Source organism: Tachypleus tridentatus, chromosome 13, assembly GCF_004210375.1.
Source record: "Tachypleus tridentatus isolate NWPU-2018 chromosome 13, ASM421037v1, whole genome shotgun sequence".
In the NCBI taxonomy this organism is placed as follows: domain Eukaryota; kingdom Metazoa; phylum Arthropoda; class Merostomata; order Xiphosura; family Limulidae; genus Tachypleus; species Tachypleus tridentatus.
The window spans coordinates 223,227,468-223,249,527 of NC_134837.1; the positions used below are offsets into that span (position 1 = coordinate 223,227,468).

Sequence of the window (22,060 nt, forward strand, 5' to 3'; positions counted from 1 at the left end):
ATTATGGGAGACTTACAAACAAGATTGTTGGAAAGCTATACAGACAAACCAATCTTGTAGAGATATTACATGGGTAACATTTTTTCACTTGGGTTGAAGAAAATTTCTTACTATTCTTTTATAGGCATGCAAACTCCTTCCACACTTCTATTAAATTCATTATAGATTACTCCACTACTCAAATACATTTCTAAGATGTAAACCTAACATAAACAGATGGTGTTCTAAATACTGAATTGTACTGAAAAGCAACTGATAGACCACTTACAATAATATATTCAATCAAATACACAAATTAAAGAAAATTCGCTCTGACACTAAAAGCTATGACCATCACACTGTTCCTTTGAAACAGACTTTGACTAAAGAAGGTTTTCAGCAAAACACTGTAACTCAACAAGTTTTGCATTTTGTTTTATTTATATTTACATTTTTATTATAACTGTTTTAACATCTTTTAAACTATTATCACTCTTTATACCTTTATGTAACATACACATTTCATTTGTACAAACTAAACCTGATACCAGTGTCTCCAATTATGATTTGTTAGTCTCCAAGGTAATCTCATCTGAAACATACAGTTTATGTGACATTGACATCTGTTTCCATATATTACACTGCACTCACTAATCATCACTTTTTATTTTCCTGAGGAAGAATAGTCAACTATCTGAAAGTGCTTAAATTTTGTATGATTTGTTTTGAAATCCATAATAAAATTTAAGCTTTTATTCTTAAAACAAACACAGTATTCTCCAGACTTCTATTTTTATAATAAAATGCCCTATGAACTTTTTAATTATACAGTATTATAAAAATCTCCTTTAATATTACAATATTTTACAATGTGAAGTGTTATTTTGATATCACAACTATTTTTATTTTGGCTAGCATTTTATAACAAAGAAACCTTCAGATTCTTTTTTATAGCAAAGTATTTTACAGATTTATATCTCCATTTTCAACACATAGTATCCTATAAACTTGTACTTTGGCTACCATATTTTTTAGAAATTGTGTAGTATTTTGAACATTGAAAAAGAACATAAGAGTCAAGTTTTTGCAACAATAACAACAACAAAAAATTCATGGACCTACTATATGGAATGACAGGTGTAGTACTGATTTATTGCAAATGGAAAGAAAGAAGCAAGAATCAGTGTGAAGATAAAGATTTACCAAAAATGATGAGGGCAACCGTGTTATAATTAAAGTTGATAATTAAATTGTATTTAAATGACGATTAAACAAATAAAACTGTTTAAATGATAAAAAATTCAAATAACAATACATTTTATAAGCATTTGGAATTGCCAAAAGAGAAGTAGTTAAATAATATATATGTTGAAAAATACATCAAAGAAAAATTACACTTCCACAATATCTCTTCAGTCAGGAACAATACAGCTGTGTTAGATATAAAGACTGTTTAGTGTAGATAGTACTAATTTATTTATTTTACGAGTAATATGTCATGACTGTTTAGTTGTTTTTTTTTTCATAATATAAGAGTTTAGAGCAGATGATTGTTGAAAGTTGTGTTTGTAAATTATTGATGCCAAGGCTACAGAGATTTCTAGAATGACCCTGTGAGAAATGTAAATAGCAGAAACCAGATAAAAGACCACAGAGTTGGAAGACAGCTATAAGTAAAGTCAAAACGAAAAAAAAATTTGGGTCACAGAAAAGTTAGAACATGTAGAATTAATCGTTGTAGTTGTAAATAACCTAAAAGCTGATATATTAAAAGTGAGGTTAACACTTTTCTGACATTTTAAAAAAAGTTATTTGTTTCATCAAAGGGAGTTCAAAAGCTATTGAACCTGCTCTGTGGACTTTTGAAGAAAAGTAGATGATTTTTGAAATAGGCCTAAATGTGAAAAAGCAGATGAGTATTGGAAGTTTTGGATATAACTGCAGTAACTCGTAAGGCAATGTAAGTGAATTACACACTAATGCTGTAGTGATAAACTAAAAAGAGAAAAGCTAAAAGAAAATGAGAGAGAGGAAAAATTAGAAATAAAGAGAATAAGAGACCAAACTAAAATTGCAAAGCTCACCCAAGCGAAGGAAGATGGACCCAAGAATGACAATGGAGTCAGAGAAATAACTTCGAGCCAAGTTGACCAAATCTGATGAACAGAAAGATGACATGGATGCTTTCTTGGACAGATTTGAAAGATTTGTCCCAGATCAGAACTGGTTAGTCTGTCTTATCCCACTTTTCACAGGAAAAGGCTCACAAATATATACATGCATGTCATCAGAAGATGATATGGACTATGACAAATTGAAAGTGCCTTTACTGAAACAATATGAAATTACTGAAAGTTTTTTGCTAAAACTTCAGAGAAGTAAGACTTAAAACTGGAGAAACTATTACTGTTTGTGGCACATCTATGGTGATACATCAACAGATAGGTTGCCATGGAAATAGTTTTGAGAGACTGGCAGATCTATCAGTATGAAAACAGTTCACTATTATGTGTCCAACAGACATGTCACTGTTCCTAAAGAAGAGAGCACCAAAAGATGCAGAAATCATCAAGCTGGTAGAACAGTATATGAAAGCCATGGGGGAGTATAACTGGCAAGTTAAAAAATATCCTGTCAAATTCAAAACCAGTGATGGCTAACCACAAGCAGGAGGCTACCAAAGGTGACACCAAATTAATAGACAGAAGGAAGAAGTGTTGCTATGTTTGTTATAAAATGGGGGACATTTGAAAGCAGTGTAAGTCCATTACCAGCAAGCAACAGCAGAAATCTCAAAATGAAGCAGCTGTAGCTATTTACAAAGATAGTGCTGGTAAGAAACAAGAAAAGAGTGACTCACTATACACACTGCAGCCAGAAGAAACGGAATCAAGAAAACTCATCAGACTCACTACAAGAATAGGTGCAAATGCCATGACTAATCAATGTACAACCAATGGTTGGTTCAAGTCAGCAAATGGATCAACAGTACCAATAGTCATTAGCAAGCACTCTGTGGAAAAGACTAAGATATTTCTTGCGTGCTGAAACCAGTCATTTCTCCAGTGAACTTCATTCAGGGTCATGCACTTAATCATCACCAGTTCAAAGCGTTTCTTGAAGAAATTGATTCAGATTTCTGTGACTTGCCTTATCACACAACAGTGAGGTGGCTCAGCTGCGGTAAAGTATTGTCTTGTTTTTATAAGATGAGAAGAGAAATAGATATATTTCTTATCGAGAAATATAGAGCCGATCTACTTCTGTTGGATCTTACCTGGTTGTCAAAGTTGTCATTTTTGGTTGACATCACAACCTACATGAATGAATTGAACTTTAAACTTCAGGGGAAGAATAACCTTTCTGTAATCTCTATAGAATTATTAAAGGATTTCAAAGAAAGCTGTCATTGTTTGAAGCACATTTGGAAGGAGGAAACCTCTCTCGTTTTCAGTGTTTCAATGAGTTTCATGCTGGAATCACAAAAGATATCAACCTGGAGTTTCAGAAAAAGATTGCTGGTGATTTAAATAAGCATTTTTTAGAGAGATTTTTGGATGTCGACAGAATCGAAAGTAACAATCTCCTTTTTCAGAATTCTTTTGATTGGGGCATTGATGACGTGCCAGTGGAACTTCAGCTGGAGGTCATCGATTTGCAAGGAAATGACTTATTGAAAGCAAAACACAGAGAGGGGCAACTTATTGAATTTTACAGCTGCATACCTGAAGATGATTTTCCAAAGCTGAAGCAGTTCGCATCTGGTATGGCATCAGTGTTCGGAACAACTTATGTCTGTGAACAAGCATATTCCAAAATGAAGTATGTGAAGTCGGTACATTGATCAAGGTTGACTGATGAACATTTGAAAGTAATTCTAATGATTGGATGCAGCAATTCAAAACCAAACACTGAAGATATTTTGAAAGTCAAACATGAATTTCATAAATCTCAGTACGTTTTTGCAGCTTAGTGAAATTCAGATATGTACTCACTATGTGCGATGTGACAATTGTTTTTGTTAATGTCACCTTCTTTGATAACCTTTTGGTAAATAAAAATGTTGGTTGTATTTCTGTTTGTTTTTTATTATATGTGTGTATTGCATGCTACTCCCACATGGCTAATGTGGCATCCTAAACTTAGTGTTAAGTCTTTTACAGAGAGCTTTTGTTCTAGCTTATGAGTATTGAACATAATGATCATGTGGCCTCACGCTTCTCATTCCCCAAGTAATCTGGCCCTCTGTGAAAAAAAGTTTGGTGACCCTTGGTTTAGAAGGTTTACAACAAGGTTATGTTTGAAGAAGTCTGATATAAAAGTGTTCAAATGAGTGTATAAACCTGTAAATACTTTCTGACAATAAACAGGTGTGGTATAGATAATGTTTATTTTGTTTACTTGAACATCTAACAAAACTAAATTATGATCTTCTTTCATCTCACATGTAAAGTTAATACGTGAACATTGTGCATTTAGATATTCTAAAAACTTCCCACTGCTCTCCAAAGTAAAGAAGAACAATAAAAAAGAAAAATAATAATAATAATGTACTACCACTTTGGGGTAAGTAAGTTAAACTTACCTCATGAAGTTTGCATTCCAGCCCCCACTGTGATGGTAAAGTACTAATTAGTAGCCCAGTAAAAAAATTATACTAGTACGAAGTGTCTCAGCCAGTTATCTAAACCAACTAGCATAACTCCCAATCACAACCCAAGTTCATTGTAAATACCAATTTTTAGACTCTAAACAAGCTTCTTATGTAATAAGGTATTCATCTGCATGAAGTAGTGCCAAGTTGTTTAACCCTTTTGCTACGGGATCAGTGTAATATACACCAATTTGTCTGCACATTTGCAAAGGTTAATTATTTGCACTATAGCTTCTGATACAGAATGTACACATTTAGAGAGATTACAATTATTTTGTACACAAAAAATTAGATTTTTTAATTAAATATTTTTGCTAAAGATTTTTTGTGAAAATAGAATAAATTTCCTTATTAATTTAAGAGAAACATGATTTTATGTTATGATTAAAAAAATACTCTTCTTCCCAAAAATCTCAAATATTATTTGCATAATCTCTAAAACCTCCTAAGTATATTTCAAATGTTTGTTTTCAGTTGGACTTTATATTTTGTTATTTTCTATACTTTTAACTATATGGAGTCAGCTACTTAAACAACTTCGTAACCATCATAAAAAAATTAGGAATATGAATTTTTTTGTGTGTGCTAAAGTGACAACATATTACAATGCGAAAATGGAAATGTTTAGTCTAAGTAGCTTAAGTCTCATAATGCTATATGTATATATTATGTCTTATTATATTGATCTTCCACTCATGCTTATCAACATTACATAACTTGCATGACGTGATGCACGACCAATCATGTAATGCATCCAATAATATAAAGCTGACCTTTAGTCTTCCCTGCCTCAGCTGTGTTTTAGTGGACTAGTATTTTGAAATATACAGTAACATTTCAATTATTATATAATATATATATACATATATAAATTATTAAAGTTATTTTTCTTAAAATCAAGAAGTAAAGCAAACAAATATTTCTTCTCCCTACAACCTTTATACTTAGTTGTTGCTGGACATAGGTTGTGAAGCCTTTTAAAATTTTGCATGTGGAGGATATCAAACAAAATTTTTTTTAAGGTTTTATATATACAGTTCAACAACCAAAAAATGATAAGTAGCTATACTGATACCAAATATTCCATTATAATTTATTAAGCTTAGTAACTAAGTATTCAGATTTTTAAAAACCATGAAACTTCAAACAGACTAAAGACACAACCTACCTTCTTGAAATATTTGTTCAAAAGAACGTAGTAGCCTTTTCACCAATTAAAATGCTGAGAAAGCCACTCTGAGGATGTTCTAAGCTGTTTATTGGCTATTCACATGTCATATAATGAAGTAAGTGAATATAAGGGCCATTTCCAAAAATGGAAAGAGGTGAACAGGGCCACCATGTTTGATTCAGTACATAAGCAAATTCTGAGTAAAATAAAAAGGTATCAGGTTCTTATTTTATATTCTAGCTTGTCAATACTAGTGACTCGGGTTTCTAATTTGTATAAAACTGCAGAATTAGTATCTTGACATCACAAATATCTAATTTTAAACAGCGCTGCATTCAACATACCATGACTCCCTACAAAATCTATATTTAATTGTGTTATTTTAATATTTACTTTTAAGTTAAAAATTAACTAACATATAATAAAGTTTGAATTATAATATGCAATTTGATTCCAAACTTATTGACATAAATTCATAACTTAGTAGTTCATTAAAATTTTGAATGCAAGTCAACAAATGCAATGATATGGCTTTTGACCCCTGAACAGTTGTGAAAGGGTTAAACACAACTAGATAATGCATTCAAATTCAAATAATTATCCTGTTGCATTTATAGATTAGAATTAAACTGTTTGAAAACAGGGTCATTTCTGAAACAATTTTACTTGTTTATAACATGCAAATCATTACTGTTCTTATATTTCCAACCAAGTTTAATAGTAGTCATTCATATAATCTTCTGAATATTACCTGATATGATCAATCATTGGCAAGATTTTCTGTAGCGTTTCAATTTGTGTGCGCCCATCATTTGCAATACAACAGAGAAGTCTCTCGAGAGAAAAGGCTGGAGGTTCACAACTGTTCCTTATGTCCTTAAACAATATACCAAAGAAATAATAAAATATGAAAATGTTGGAGATTTCCAACCATTCCTATTGTAAATTAAAATTAGTAAAAAGAATTGCAATTATTTCTAATGTTTTTTAACAATACACTATAGAGTTAAACAAAATAAAGTACAATGACCTTTATGGGTCAGCAGTACCATATAAAAAAAAACTATGAGTTATAAAACTGTGATCAATTCTTAGCGTGGACCACAACAGCTTTTACTTTCCAATCCTATCTTAAACAAGACAGTAAAAATGAGGAGGGGAATGGAAATAAAAATGTTTGTTATGACATTGCTCACTAAAAGTCAACTGCCAACTGGCATGAGGCCATGCCTTGAATACAAGAGTCATAGCTTTCAGAGTATCAGAGCAGACAGACTTTGCTGCTGTGTCAGCCAGCTCGTTTTTTTTAATACCAATATGTATCTAGAAAACCTGGATATTAATGGAAGATAAAGTAAAATGGGCCAGTTGTTGTTAAATACCAATGAGAATAGGGTGAGAACTAATTTTATTCCATGGACAGTAGCGAAATAAGAGAACCAATGTAAGTAGTACAATCTGTGCACTGCATAACTTCCACATGATCTGAGACAAGAGATGCGGTATACAACTCAGAAGTGAACACAGAATTTGTAGAGGGAATCCTGTAAGCAACAACCAAGCCACAAAACAAACCATGGCAGAGATCACCTGAATCATCTGATTTTAAACTATCTGTATACACAGGAACAGAAGAGTGGTTTGGCAAGGAGAGGATGTTACTTCCAATCTAAAGTATTCACCTTTCTCAGTTGACTCAAGGAAAGGTCATATCTGAGTGCAGTAAGAAACCATGGTGAAATGAAATGATCATTGAAGACAGTAATGCCATTAAATGCCTGGATACGAAGGCTAAGGACAGGAATGGCAGATTGTCTGTTCTGAAAGAGTACAACCCACTGAAAAAAAAGACAAAATTCTAGGCTGTAAGGATCAGAATTTGGTAGTATACTACAGAGAAATTTCAAATGGTGGAGGTGAAGAGGTTTGTGTTGTCTCAGTGTCCAAGCTTTGGACTGAAGAAGAGCAAAAAGTCCCCATGCAAAGCCAAAGCCCCAGATGGTGAATGGGGTCCAGCACCTTCAAGAATGAGGTCCTGGTGGAACCATAGGTCAGACAACTGTAGTCCAGTTTGGATAGAATGAGGACATGATAGATCTTGAGCACAGAACACCAATCTGCTTTCCAAATGGACACAGAGGATGTTCAGTGTCCTTGTACAATTTGACACAAAGCTGCTTTATGTGAGAAATGAAAGCAAGCTTACAATTAATGATAAGCCCCAAAAACTTTAACTTAGAGACAACAGGCAGAATAACATCACTGACACAGAACTTGGATCAGGATGTACACCCTGTTGGTGGCAAAAATGCATGCAAACAGTTTTGGAAGAAGAAAAGATAAAACCATTTGCTATGGTCATTTCAACAGGTGATTGGGGGCAATCTATAGCTGCAGCTTAATAAACCTCATATTTGATGACCAACATGAGATGTAAAAGTTGTTGATATAGAGCTTGTTTGCAGCAGTAGGAGAAAGTTATGTTGTTGTAGCATTGATCTTGACACTGAAAAGTGCAACACTCAAGACACAGCCCTGAGAGTCTTCAAGTTCCTGTGCAAACAAACATGAAATGGTCAAATTCACATAAACTTGGAATTGCCTGTCAAATAACAAAATTACAAATGAAAATTGGCAAATGGTCACATAACTGATAAGAATAGAGATCCTGCAAAAATGCTGTACCTTCACATGGTGTCATAAGTCTTCTCAAGGTCAAATACAGAAACAAAACTTCTCTCTTTAGGAAGGTTTCCCTGATCAATGATTAAAATCAAATCAGGTGTTGCAGGGTGGAGTGCTGTTGCCAGGACCATATTGGGCAAGTGAATGGAGGATTGATTGATCTGAGGAACCAAACAAGAAGAGCATTAACCATTCTCTCTAAGACCTTACAAAGACAGTTAGCCAAAGCAACTGGACAATAATTAGAAAGAATCTTGGGATGATTCCCAGGTTTAAAAAAAGTAGGATATTAGTTTTGCACCAAGTAGAAGAAAATATGTTCTCTTGCCAGATCCAGTTAAATACAAACATAATCAAGCAAGATAGTTATGAGATAGATGATGCAGCATCTCAGAGTGAACACTATCAGATCTGACCAATTTATTGTCAGACCAATGAAGAACAAGTTTGAGATCCACCAGCATAAAGGAGTGATTAAAGTTGTAGAGATAATCATTCTGTAAGGAAAGAAGCAATTGCTGTGCCTGAGGCTTTATGGCCAAGAAAGCAAGAAGGGAAGCAGAAGTGCTGGAAAGGTGAGAATAGCTTTCACCAAGTACATTAGCAATGTTCTATATATGTAAAAATGGCTGGTTTGGGTTGATAAAATATTTATGTAGAGGAGCAAACAATGTTTCAACCTTATTTGCTCATTGTCAGGTTCACAAAGAAAGAAAGAGGTAAGTGACCAATAGCTGACGACATGTGTAACTGAGTGTAGGAATGTAGAGGACGTGCTTAGATGTTTGATTATATTTATTAATATAGATATAAAGGTGTTCCTTTGCATTGGTTTATTTTGGACTTGAGATGTTGTATAAGTAAGGCTTCTTTAATTTTGAGTTTGTTTATGTTTGTTTCTTTATTTAGTACTTGGGTGTTTTCTATGGTTATGTTATGTTTATTTGACTTGCAGTGTTCAAAAATGTGTGAAGGTGACTTTTTGTGTTCTTTGAATCTGGTTTCAATTTTTCTACTTGTTACACAACCCCCTTCAAACATCTGGTAGGCTATCAGTCAGTTATCTCTTTCTTTCTTTGTGAACATGATGATAACTGAAGAAGGTCGAAACATTGTTAGCTCCTCTACATAAAAATTTTCTCAACCCAAACAAGCCGTTTTTACATATATATGTTTCTCTACAAGTGGGTTTTCTCATCATCACTGATTAGCAATGCTCTGTATGTCAGCAACTTCCTGGCCATTGAAGAGCAAGATGGAAAGGAGATGACCTCCCAATGACTTTCTTAAACTTGTCCTATGTGATTTTGTAACTGGTGATAAAAGAGAAGTCACTTGTACACTTAATCCAAAATTCATTTTGGTTTTGACATTTGGCTTACCAAGAATAAACACATGCCCGCTCAAAAGAATGCAGTTAGATAATATATAAGTACTCAGGAATACCTGAAAAAGATATTTCAGCTCTGTTTCTGAGACTTCTGTGCCTGCTGGTAGGCTAAAGATCACAACAGATGAGGATACTGTGGGAAGAGTCTCAAGATTGTAGCCAAAGAACAATCAGCTGTATGAATGATTCAATAGGTTAATGCATCTCTGCAGTCATTAACAGATGGAAGACAAATGACAACAGAATTGAGTTTCAAGAGAGAGAGATGAAAGAGAGCCTGTCAGCCTGATTCAACTTTGGTCAGGTGGCATTTTCTGCTCCATGAGTTATTGCCAATCTCCAAGAAAAATGAGAAAAAAGTGAAGGAGCATAATCAGATTGCTCAACAGCTGTAAAAGACTGATTACATGCATGAAAATATGCAAAAGAATAAGCACTGAAAAGAGGCAGGTCATGATCTGAGAGCATATGCTCCATGGAATGACCCATACAATCAATATCAGCCCCATCCAGTGGAGATTGTGTTCATTAGTCTCCCAAGATGAAAATGGAAGATGGGAAATATTCTTTGAGAGCATCAAGGTTTGACAGATCACAAGTCTCCTCAGGAGACAGGTAGAGAAACAAGGAGATAGGGATAGCTACAACCTCCAAGGGTGTACATAGTGTGGCACAAACAACATGGGCATATGCTGATCGACCACCACTGCTGCCCCACCAGATGCTCATTCATCACACATCTGTCATTCCGATATAATGAAAACTGCTACAAAGTGCCAGTATTAGCATGCTTCAGGAATGTTTCCTGTAAGGAAAAACTCGCACAGGAAGACAGGAATAAACCAAGGCTTTAATGTCATCTAAATTACAATAAAAACCTCAACAGGTACACTGTATCAAAGTGACATTTTTTTATTTAGGTGAAGGAAAACTGGGTGGAGAATCTTCTCTCTTTACAACTGTGCTGAATTTCTTAACTCGCTGAAGATCTGTTGACCTCCATAGATCCTGCCCTGGGTTGCACTGGGAACTCTCCATCATTTAAAGTAAATTCTGGCAGCTGTGAGTGTAAACAAATAACCATTCTGCATCTCAGGGTCAAAAACGATGAACTTGAGCAGTCATCAGAAGCCTAGGCTGTCACTAGAAGCAACAGTGAGGACAGAGACAAGAGTAGATGTTGACTTGTCAACTGTTTATACACAGAAGGCAAATGATTCTTCAGGTAATGGAAAAAAAAAAAGACACTGTTGGAGGCACAGAAATATATGTCTGCACACCCAATGTAGAAGTGAAATGTAGTACAGCAGCATATGTCCAAGTTAGAGTGGGGTCAATAACTTTTGAACCTCAGGTAAGAAATGTTACAGATGGTATGTAGATGTTGTACCTCCTTCTCCTCCATCTACTTAGGGCAAGATTGGTAGTGAAGGGGTGAGAACCACCACAGTTAACTCAGGGAGAGTCCAGTCCAGTTAACACTCGTAGACATCATGATCTAGATCACCACAATGAGCATATATCAAAGATGTCTTTGAATGTCCAAAATTGCTAACACTGGAAATACCCAAAGGGTTAGGAATGTAAGGCCACACCTTACAATTAAAATAAACTGCCATGACAGAGACAGACAAACATGACAATGTAAACGTCAAAATTAATATATTTTTCAGCAACATAATTCTGTTCTTAAGAGTAGAAATACAGTGCACAGTAGAAACTCCCTGGTTGGAGAAAGCACCAAGAATGTGACTTGTGGATGTTCTTCAACTCCCTCTTAACAATCACTCCTTCGATGAAATTCAAAGTAGCATGGGGAGTAACCTCAATGTACTTATCCTCAATAGTCTTTGATTTTTGAGGAGTTTTGCTATGTGTAGATGAAGATGTTTCCACCAAAATGTCTTCAGAGTGAAACTTCCTGACAGACTTTGGAGAATCAGCAAGCCCCTCTCATCCCTTCTGAATGAAAAAAAGAGAGATATTTGCCCTGAAGATTTGTCAGATAAAGAATAAAAATCATGGTATAGATTCTGATTATGGTGCTGACTGCATAACAGAGTCGTCTATGCATAATAATTTACTGATTAGCTGTTTTTTATAGTTTTATTTTTTAGAGGATTTGTAGATCTATAATAAGTAGAGAATGATTCACTGCCTACTGACCTCACCTCATGGAGTCCACTGAGGGGGACTCACTACAGTGCCTAACAAAGACACTGCAGCAATGCCAAGGCTTCATAAGCACTAGACTCAAACACTAGCATCAGACATAATGTCCACAACACCCACAGAAAATGCCCAATACTATTACTAAGTTGTCTCTAGTCCCAAAGGACCAGACGACTGACCCTGGAGGACCACCTCAAGGTTTCCTGTCTACAAACATTACAAAATGATGTATTGGAGTTCCCCAGATACCACAAAATCATCAGGATTTTCTCTTCTCCTTTCCTTCACAAATCACCATGCATGACAAACAGGTGGGTGAAAATTCAAATCCCAAAGGATTAAAGACTGAAAATACAGAACCTTACCTGAAAGGTCCCTACACTGTGTATGGATATTCACCTTAAGGAGAAATTTGTTACTGACAAATGCTGTTGAGTCAACATATTCCCAGTTTTATGAGTATTATTTTTTTATATAATTTTTTTTTGTGAAACTGATGTAAACTCAATGTTATGGCTGGTTAACAATAAAAATGGTGAATGTGAGAAAGATGGAATCAGACTTTCAGGACTTTCTCAGAATTTTTTTGAAAAAAACTTATTTTCCAGGAGTTTCAACACTGAATTCTTTGTTTGGTTTTTATAAAATTCCATGATTTTCCAGAATTTTCATACCCTGTGAGAACCAGATATCCAGATGATTTGGTGGATTGATTTCAGTAAGTTTTAATAAACTGAAATTAGGAACAAAAAACACTGAGGCATAGACTTAGTAAATTTTAAAAACTAATATAAGCAGTACCACAATGTAATGTTTCAGTTCAAGATCTGAAAAGCTATCACAATATGCATTATAATATACATAATCACAAGATGCAATTCCTGTAAAACATATTATTACTGAAATAACTAAAAACATTAGATTGTCTCAAATATTCACATGCAAAAACAATTATTTTAAAACTATGAAAACACATTTTACTAAACCAGATTTTATTTCTGAACAAGTTTCAAAATCAGAAACTTAATTCACTAGGCATTTTAAAAAGTAAAATTGTGCTTAACTGCCCAAGTAGTAAGTCAGCAAAATTAATGATACAAAAGTTACAAATTTGTAAAATAGATCTGTACAACTAAAATTCTTGAAACAAAAGTAATACAGTGTTTATTTAAAGACAAAGTCCAAATACCATGAAGGCTTTCTCAGCTAGATCCAACCAGTCAAGAGTAGCAAAATAAACAGATTCAGAAACACAATAACCACAGCAAATAGTTGATGTGAAGACACCAGGAAAAATCACAATAAACTGACCACTATCTTGAACAGTTCTACTTAAAGAGGCACCATGTTCAACCAACAGGTCTGGAGGAATCTATACAAAAAACAAATTTTTAAAAATTGTGCTTTAATGTTGATAGCAAGTGCTGCTAATCAGCAATTCAAGAAACAAGGATGATTGTTGTTATGATTTTGGAACCTAAAGAAAAATGTCAAAACTTGTTACAACAGTAAAGATAAATTATTAAAAACAAAATAACTTATTTCAGGAACATATCATAAACCATTCCAATAACACCAGCTACTAACTTCTAGCCTTTCTTTCAAGTTTTTTATGCCCTTGGTAACAAATTGTAATTAATTCCATAAAAAATACTCCCTTTCATATCTAACGTTCTGTTATATAAATTTAAATTCTGTTGACAGAAAGTTATCGTGTCCACATATAAAATGTCATCCCTGAACATATGCAAATAAATAAATTTCATTTAGAAAAGGGTATTAGCAAAACACATATATGCAAACGTATACAATATTATTATATTTCATCAGGACTCTAAATTAAGATTAGTAAATCACTAAATTGTTGACTGGTGTTCTACTTCTAGAACTATATCATGAAACTTAGATTTTAGTAAAGAACTAAACCAATTTAGTTTAAAATTCAATAAAAGATAATCAGAAACTTTTATAGTCAAGTATCCATATATTCTTTATATGCATTTCAGTCATTTCTGTTGCAAAATTCTATAACTATGGTTAACAAAATTCATTGTTTAATTTAATGATGACAATTTGGTTTTGCAATATCCAGTTGAGCTACATGGCATTCCTGGGTTAAATATCAAGATGTGAGGATAGTGAGATCACAGTTCACAAGACTGATTGCCAAGGCATTTAAATACATAGACCAGCCAGTTATATTAACATCACCTGACCCCAGTATAGTTTTGCTGGGAGCATGGTTAGAAATAATGTGTTCATGTGGTTAATCATTATAAATCAAAATCAAATACAACTCATGTTAACTGCATGTTGTTTTTTTTCTCATTCCTCTTAATTTGATTATTATCAAAATATAATGAATATTACTTTAGACCTATTAGTTTCTAAAGTTTTACAACCTTTTGATGCTTAAACCATAGCTCCTAATAATACGTTTTTAGTATAGGATGGCCTTCAAGACACTTTTTTTTTTTCTTCTGTTTGTTGATGCCCAAATCCACAACAAAAATGTTGAATTCATTGGTACTCCACATATTTTTTTTCTTTTTTATATCCTATCCATAGTTTCTTTTAGGAAACATGGGCACAATCAAGACTCACTACAAGAGAGGAAAGAAGGAAAAACAACTGGCAAGTATTATTCACATTACAGTTGCTTTACAATTCCAGTTAGAAAGTCTGAAATGTGGTTACCAGTTTCCACAAAATTTGCAAAGAAATTCCCAGCAGTTGCACAAATAACATGAGCTTACTCACTATATACAGTCCCCTTTTCATTCTGTTTAGAAAATATAAAAACATGGGACACTCTTAAAATATACTATGTAACCTTATTATAACATTTCATAATAAACTAAGCGGGTCCAAGTTCATGTAAACATTCATTAAATATCATATTACATGAACCTTATTTAACAGTTTCAATATCTTATTCTTACATAAAGTTTGACCTATTAAACAGAAAAGAAATTGCATCTTCAAAAAAAACTTTCAATCATATTTTTCTTTAACCATTCAAATTCTCAACTATTTTTTACATTTGAGGAAACATAACAGCTAGACATTTTGGTGAAATTGACCAGCATTAAATTGAGACAAGTTTAAAATACAGTTTTCTGACAAATCAATTATCTAAAACTTTTTTTTTTGGCAAAACTGCTTTTATAAGTGAACCATATCTTTATCTTGACTTCATAAGAGGGTTACTGCAAACTTTGTTAAATCTAGATGTTTGTGGGCTAGGTACACAAGTATCCACCCAAACCAATCAACTTTTAAATTTTGTGAAATCCTCAAAATTAAAACTCTTTGAAATTCAACATATTTGAAAACAAATTTCTTCAAAAGTTAAAGTTGATGCCTGCTCAAGGCAGCATTTTGACACAAGTAACTCTACAAATTATTAGTATGCTTCACAACAATGTAGTGAAATATACAATTAAATCTACACTATTAACATTTTACATGAAAGTGTTGTAACAAAAACAAGTTAACCTAAGTATTATCAATATATTTAACACAAAAGTATGTGCACATAAAACTGAACCCTATATACATTATACACTAAATACTATGGTCAACATCTAGCAGTTACCTTTTGTTTCTGCCTCTTAATTTTATAAAATAATGTGCAGAAAATGTTTTGACTTTAACATAATTTTACAAAGTTTTGTTCTCTTAGTCAAATTATGAGTTACTGCTATTCTGTGGGTACTACCCTAACAGGTGACAAGACTGGATGAATAATGAACTATCACTGAATAGTGTTTTCAGGGTTATTTTCTCCTGATGCAATTTTAACATATTTAATAACCTGGAAAATAATGCTGTACCACAGTTTACACATTTCTGGTTCAGAATATTAAAACATATATACTGGCTACTGATTGAATTCAACACCAAAGAAAGACATTTATTACACTGGATTAACTTAAATGCCCATGTCTTTAACACTTGGTTCAACTCCAGATAATCCAGATGATTTCACTCAGGTCTTCTGAACTACATGAATTTTAATCACTATCATAACAGTGTCATCACATAATCAACTTAAACAAGCATGTGTCAAATGAATCAAGACTTTGAAAAGCCAAACAGATCATCTGTGACCTTGAAAAAGGTATCTCTTTGGCCTCAAGATATATATTAATTACCAATTCCAACCTTCCCCTTAACCCTTTCCCAATGAGTCAAGAGTCATTTGTTGACTTGCATTTAAAATTTTATTGAGTTATTATTTTATGAATTTATGTCAATAAGAGTGAAATCAACTTGTAGAATATAATTCAAACATTAATATTATATACAAGTTAACTACTTAACTTAAAAGTGAATATTAAGCAGACACACCTAAATAATCAAATTTAGTGAGTCATATGGCATGTTGAATGTAACAGTTTAAAATTAGATGTTTGTGATATCAAAATATTAAATCTATAGTTTTGTACAAATGAGGAACCCAAAGTACTAATATTAACAAGCTAGAATATAAAATAAGAACCTCGTTATCTTTTTATTTTGCTGAGATATGGCTTATGTACTGAATCAAACACAGTGGTGCCATTCACCTCTCTCCATCTGTGGAAACAGTTTCTTATATACACTTACTACAGTATATACATTATTTCAATCAATAAACAGCTTAAAATGTCCCCTTTGTAGTTTTCTCTGCAATTTTTATCTTTGAAAAGGCAACCACATTCTTTCCATCCAAGGTTTCATAAAGGTAGGTTACTCTTAAGTCTGCTCGATGTTTCATATTTTTTAAAAATCTAAATATATATTACTTATTAAGGTTAATAAATTATAGTGGAATTCTAGGTATCAGTATAGTTAAATATGATTTTTTGGTTATTCAACTGTATATATAAAACCTAAAAAAATTTTGCTTGATATCCTATGCATGAAACTTTAAAAGGCTTAGCTACCTATGTCCAATAGCAGCCAAGTTCAAAGTTCACAGCAAGGAGAGATAATTGTTTGGTTTACTTTCAGATTTATTATTCTATATTTTAAGAAAAATAAGTTTAATAATTTATTTCTAAATAGTAATAATCTATATACATATATAATGCATAATAACTGAAATGTGATTGTATATTACAAAATACTAGTCAACTAAAACACAAACAAGACAGGTAGGACTAAAGGTCAGTTTTATAATACTGGATACATAACATGAGTGCACATGTACCACATCAGTGCAAGTTATGTAAAGTTGATAAACATGAGTGCAAGTTCAATATAATAAAAAAATAACAAATATATAAATATAGAGCATTATGAGACTCAAGCTACTTAGACTAAGCATTTGCATTTTCATTTCATGTTGTTATTCTAGCATGAGAAAAAGCATAATTTAATATTTGTTTCCTAAGTTTTATGATGGTTACGAGGTTGGCCAAGTAATAGACCTCCACAGTAAGAGTACAAAAAATAATATAAAATATAAAGTTTTACTCAAAACAAATGTTCAAAATGTATTTAGAGGTTTTAGAGATTACTCAAATAATACTTGAAATTTTTGGGATGAAGAATAGTTTTCTTAATCATAACATGAAATCACTTTGCACTCCGACAAGTAATGAAACAGACTATTTTTACAAACAAATCTTTAATAAAACTACTTTAACAAAAAAATTTGATTTTTTGTGTACAAAAAACTTGTAACCTCAACTAAAAGTATGCCAAATTTTGTGAAGATACACATGCTGTATCAAAGGTTATAGTGAAATTATTTAACATGTGCAAATGTGTGACAAATTTGTGTATATTATACTGAGCCAGTAGCAAAAGGGTTACATAATTCCATTCTATCCCAACCTTGTTATAGTACAGAGAATATCAATTTCCATTTCATCAATTCAGCAGCTAATTTACCATCACTCCCAATTACCACTCTTTGCTGTTAACTCTGCAGGCAGCCCACTATGGCCAGAACAAAGTGTGCATATCATGACATTTTAGAGTTACATTCAAAATTTATTAAACTACTTTATTATCAAGGTATCATACTATAATGGAACTCTTTCTTACATGATACCAATAACATTTTTTTTAATACACAATGTCTAACCCCTAATTTTTATCCTGTATGCATGTAGATTTGCAATACAGGTCCCAATTTTCTCATTTCATCTGCATTTTCCATCACTGAGATTTTTTTCTCTCCATTCTCAGGGTGCACATATGAGGTCATGAATATGTCACATGTAAATCTAATGCACTGGCACCATCTATATGAATATAATAGTACTGTTTGTTGTATGTCCATGTAAATAATTTGCAAGGTATGGATAGATTTTCACCAAAATGTTATGGATGTTCATTAGGTCCTTGGGGAAATACACACAAATTTTCAATTTTGCATTTCACAGTTTTTACAAGTGTTTTTGAGTTTTTTTTATCACTACTTTGACCCTGTTGATGGATCTTCACTAAATTTGGCACGAAGGTTTGTTGGGTCTACAAGGAGATCCATGCAAGTTTATAGTTTCATATTTTGTGTTTTGCTGTTTTTATGGGTATTTTTTGTTTTTTTTTAAATAATATACAAAGGAAACAACTTTTCATGTTCTAATGTAACCTTTCATTAATCATGAATTTACATAACTTCCATCCATGGTACAGGTATCTCAGTTAGTACAAATAAACTTGACAAAACACAGTTAAAATCAAATTTTAATACAAGTTATTAATTCTTACTTTCATTATGAAATATTAAAAACATTCTCAAATCTCACCCAAGTGTGAGAATTGAGACATTTGATTTCTAAGTGTCTCCTCTTCTCTAACATATTTACCACCGTTCCAAGAAGTGCAGTCTTTAAAATAAATTACCCATTATAACAGTTATTACTCAAGCAAAGTAAAACATTTTTAGCCTTCAATCTTATTTATTTATGGTACCATAAATTTGAAAATCAGATACCCTTTTATCCCACAAACCCCTGGTACAATCTCTCTTTCACATACTGTTGGTATTTCACTGATATTAAATACCAATAGAAAGCCAAGGTTTTAATCCATCAAATGATGTATTATGTTATTTTCCATAAGACAATCATCTATTTCACTTACACTTCAAACATTATTCCCACAGGAAACACACCAGTAAGACAGATTTATTTTTAACAGGTCTTATCACTTAGAAAGCCAGAAAAATTATGATGGAGATAAAATATTGTCTGCTTTTTATTCATTCTTATATTCTGTGTTCTTATGTACAGTATTTAAATGACTATAATATATTTAAACAAGAAATATGCTAAGTCCTCAAGTGGACAAAGCAACAAATAACAGTACAAGCAGTCACATCTATCCAAGGACAACATGGTGCCAATTTCAAAATAACAATTGCTGGATTATGATGTAAAATGAGCTCTTTCTAATGACTATGAACATGTACATGTTGAAAGTACACAAAACTTGTTAAGATCAACATTAAACCATAGAAGGTTTCAACAGCATTCAAAGAAAGTACCTTGAACAATACATGTCAAAAAGGCAAGAAAGCTCCATTTTCATCTAGAATTACACCTGCATAACTATTGCCTTATGCTTCAAGCTATACTTCAACAAATTTTCATGCATAATGTGACACAAACCTGTGAGGTTTCATTATTGTTTTCAATGTTTCTTTTGAAGTTAAGGAATAAAGCTAAGATAATATAAAAAAAGGAACTATAATGTACAATAATATAATATACATTGGCAAGAAAGTGATTTAATTAAATTCTGAATGTAAATCAGTGAAATGCACATAAAGAAGTTTAAAAAGGTGTTGCTGTCAAAAAGTTTATAGATTCTTTGAAAAACAATGTCATCTTTCCAACTTTTTCTTCTCCTGAAATCTATTAATTAATTTAAAACCATCAATGGACTTTCTTTCATTGCAACTGTCACAGTTGTATCGATTTATATTTTATGCCAAAAGGACTTTGTCATATAATGGGCAATAATTATGATGGCACTGAATGTAATTTTATACCATGTGTGTTGTGTGAAGATAAATGGAATTCTGCTCTTTCTATTGTTATAAGCATGCCATTCAACTTAAAACAGTCACTTGGGAATGGCATAGTTTGAACTCAAGAATGTTTATAATGATTATATTTTAAGAGTAGTTCTAGGACTTTGTAACATGTTATTGGTTTACAAACTGTTTGTACATGTAGTTTATTGCCAGAAAGAAAGATGTTTTTAACTGTAGTCATTTCTTGTACATAAAAGTCTGAAGTTTAGTCGCTCTAGCTGTTTGCACTTAGAGTAAGACCAAACATGAAGTTTTTAATCATTTTTATAATATTTTTTAAACCAAGGAATACAAACTTGAATAATATAAGCCTCCTAATCATAATGTACTTGACAATGCTAATTTCAATAAAATACATTAATAGTAAAGTGGTTTGATTAAATTTTGAATACAAGTTGGTAACACTTTGTGACATACACAGAAAGGGATTTATATATGGTATTGGAAATTATAGGGTTAAAATAGGGCTTCTTAGAAAATGTTTTTACAGTAACAGAAGATGGTCGGTACATTTTTACACAGAAACATACAATGGTCGACAGAGCTAAACAAAGTAAACTATAATTCATACTGAGTACTTTAAACAAAAAGAATTCATCTAATGCAATAAAATCATTTAATTGTTACCTTAAAACCTACAGGCTTCAACTTAATTGCACACATTTTAAGTTTATTTTAAATTATTGTCTTAAATGTACATGGTAGCACAATGGTGCTGTGATATGTTCATTCATTTTATTTGTCTAAAAGTGAAAAGTGAAGAGCATTTCAAAAAATAAATAACCAACTAATGCATTTCATAGAATAAAAAAAAGTTTCCAACAACCTTTACTTAACATCAACAAATCACTCAACTTACTCCAAGAATGGATTTTATGTAACTTACCATAGCAGTATCAGATGACAACCAAATTGGATTATTGGTACAGAATTCTGGCATAATTTTCTTCATAGCAGAACAAAAATTTTCTGTCTGATATGCAGGAATGCTGTACCTGAAGAATAAAAATATAGTACATAGATTTCATAGGTGATTTTAAGATCCGTATTGGCTAAATTGAAAGCATAGAGATAATGGTAAACTTAAAATTATATATCTGTAAAAAATGTTAAGATATTCTTACATATGTAAAAAAGATATAACAATAAAATTTAGAGAATTCTGGCAAGAGGCAACATCAAGTTTAGAAAACAGTAGCATGACTGAATTCAACAAAAATGTAATTAAGTAGTTTTTCTATCAGCAAAATACTCAAAATGGATTTAATAGATTATTGTAGCAATTTCATTGTAAATATAACATGAAAAAAGTAAAGGCTAAAAATATAAAGTATAAACTGAAGAGTAGCTAAAACTTAGTATCAAAAAAAAAAAAAAAAGCATGCAAACTCTTGTTCCAAATACAAATGTATAAATATAAAGTAAGGATGGATAAAAAGTATTACCAAAAAAGAGGAGGTAACATACCAGATCTTGCTGGCACCAGTATGAAGATATTCCAACCATGGAAGACAGTGTGGATCACGATACCAGCATCCAGTTGTGAATAACATTCCCACATGCAAAGTTGGAATTGTCACTCCTACACATGAAAAAAACAAAACAAAAACTCACACTTACAACAAATGATTTACTTTTATTCCTAAACATCTCTGTGTACTTTAGGCAGTTTTCTTTAAAGTAGCTTTTTACCTAAAAATGAGAAAAATTCAAAAATTGACAAATGAAGTTCTCCTTGACATTTATCACCAATGGAATTTGGTTCATATAACTACAATAGTGTGCACGTTATACCACTATAAATCTTTATAACAATTTTCGCCTTTTTGAAATAATAATTTGCAGCATAAAATGCATTTGATACTTGCTTAAGTAATATGAGGGTTTATATACAATATTTCACGTCTTATGTTAACCCTATTGCTACAGGTCATGGGTCAAAGGCCACTTCTTATTGCACTTGTTGATTCA

At 32.3% G+C, this 22,060-nt stretch overlaps 1 protein-coding gene across 5 annotated transcripts in view; it reads right to left on the reverse strand.

Moving 5' to 3' along the window:
- The window catches only part of Jarid2 (Jumonji, AT rich interactive domain 2), a 120,890-nt gene that overhangs the window by 7,467 nt on the left and 91,363 nt on the right, over positions 1–22,060 (reverse strand). For all 5 annotated transcript variants that reach the window (XM_076481132.1, XM_076481130.1, XM_076481129.1 and 2 more), the window contains exons 15-18: positions 21,557–21,671; positions 20,976–21,084; positions 13,241–13,423; positions 6,556–6,680 (exon numbers count right to left, since the gene is read on the reverse strand). In XM_076481132.1, the coding sequence (XP_076337247.1) occupies positions 6,556–6,680; positions 13,241–13,423; positions 20,976–21,084; positions 21,557–21,671 (532 nt within the window). The remainder of the gene's footprint in view (positions 1–6,555; positions 6,681–13,240; positions 13,424–20,975; positions 21,085–21,556; positions 21,672–22,060) is intronic.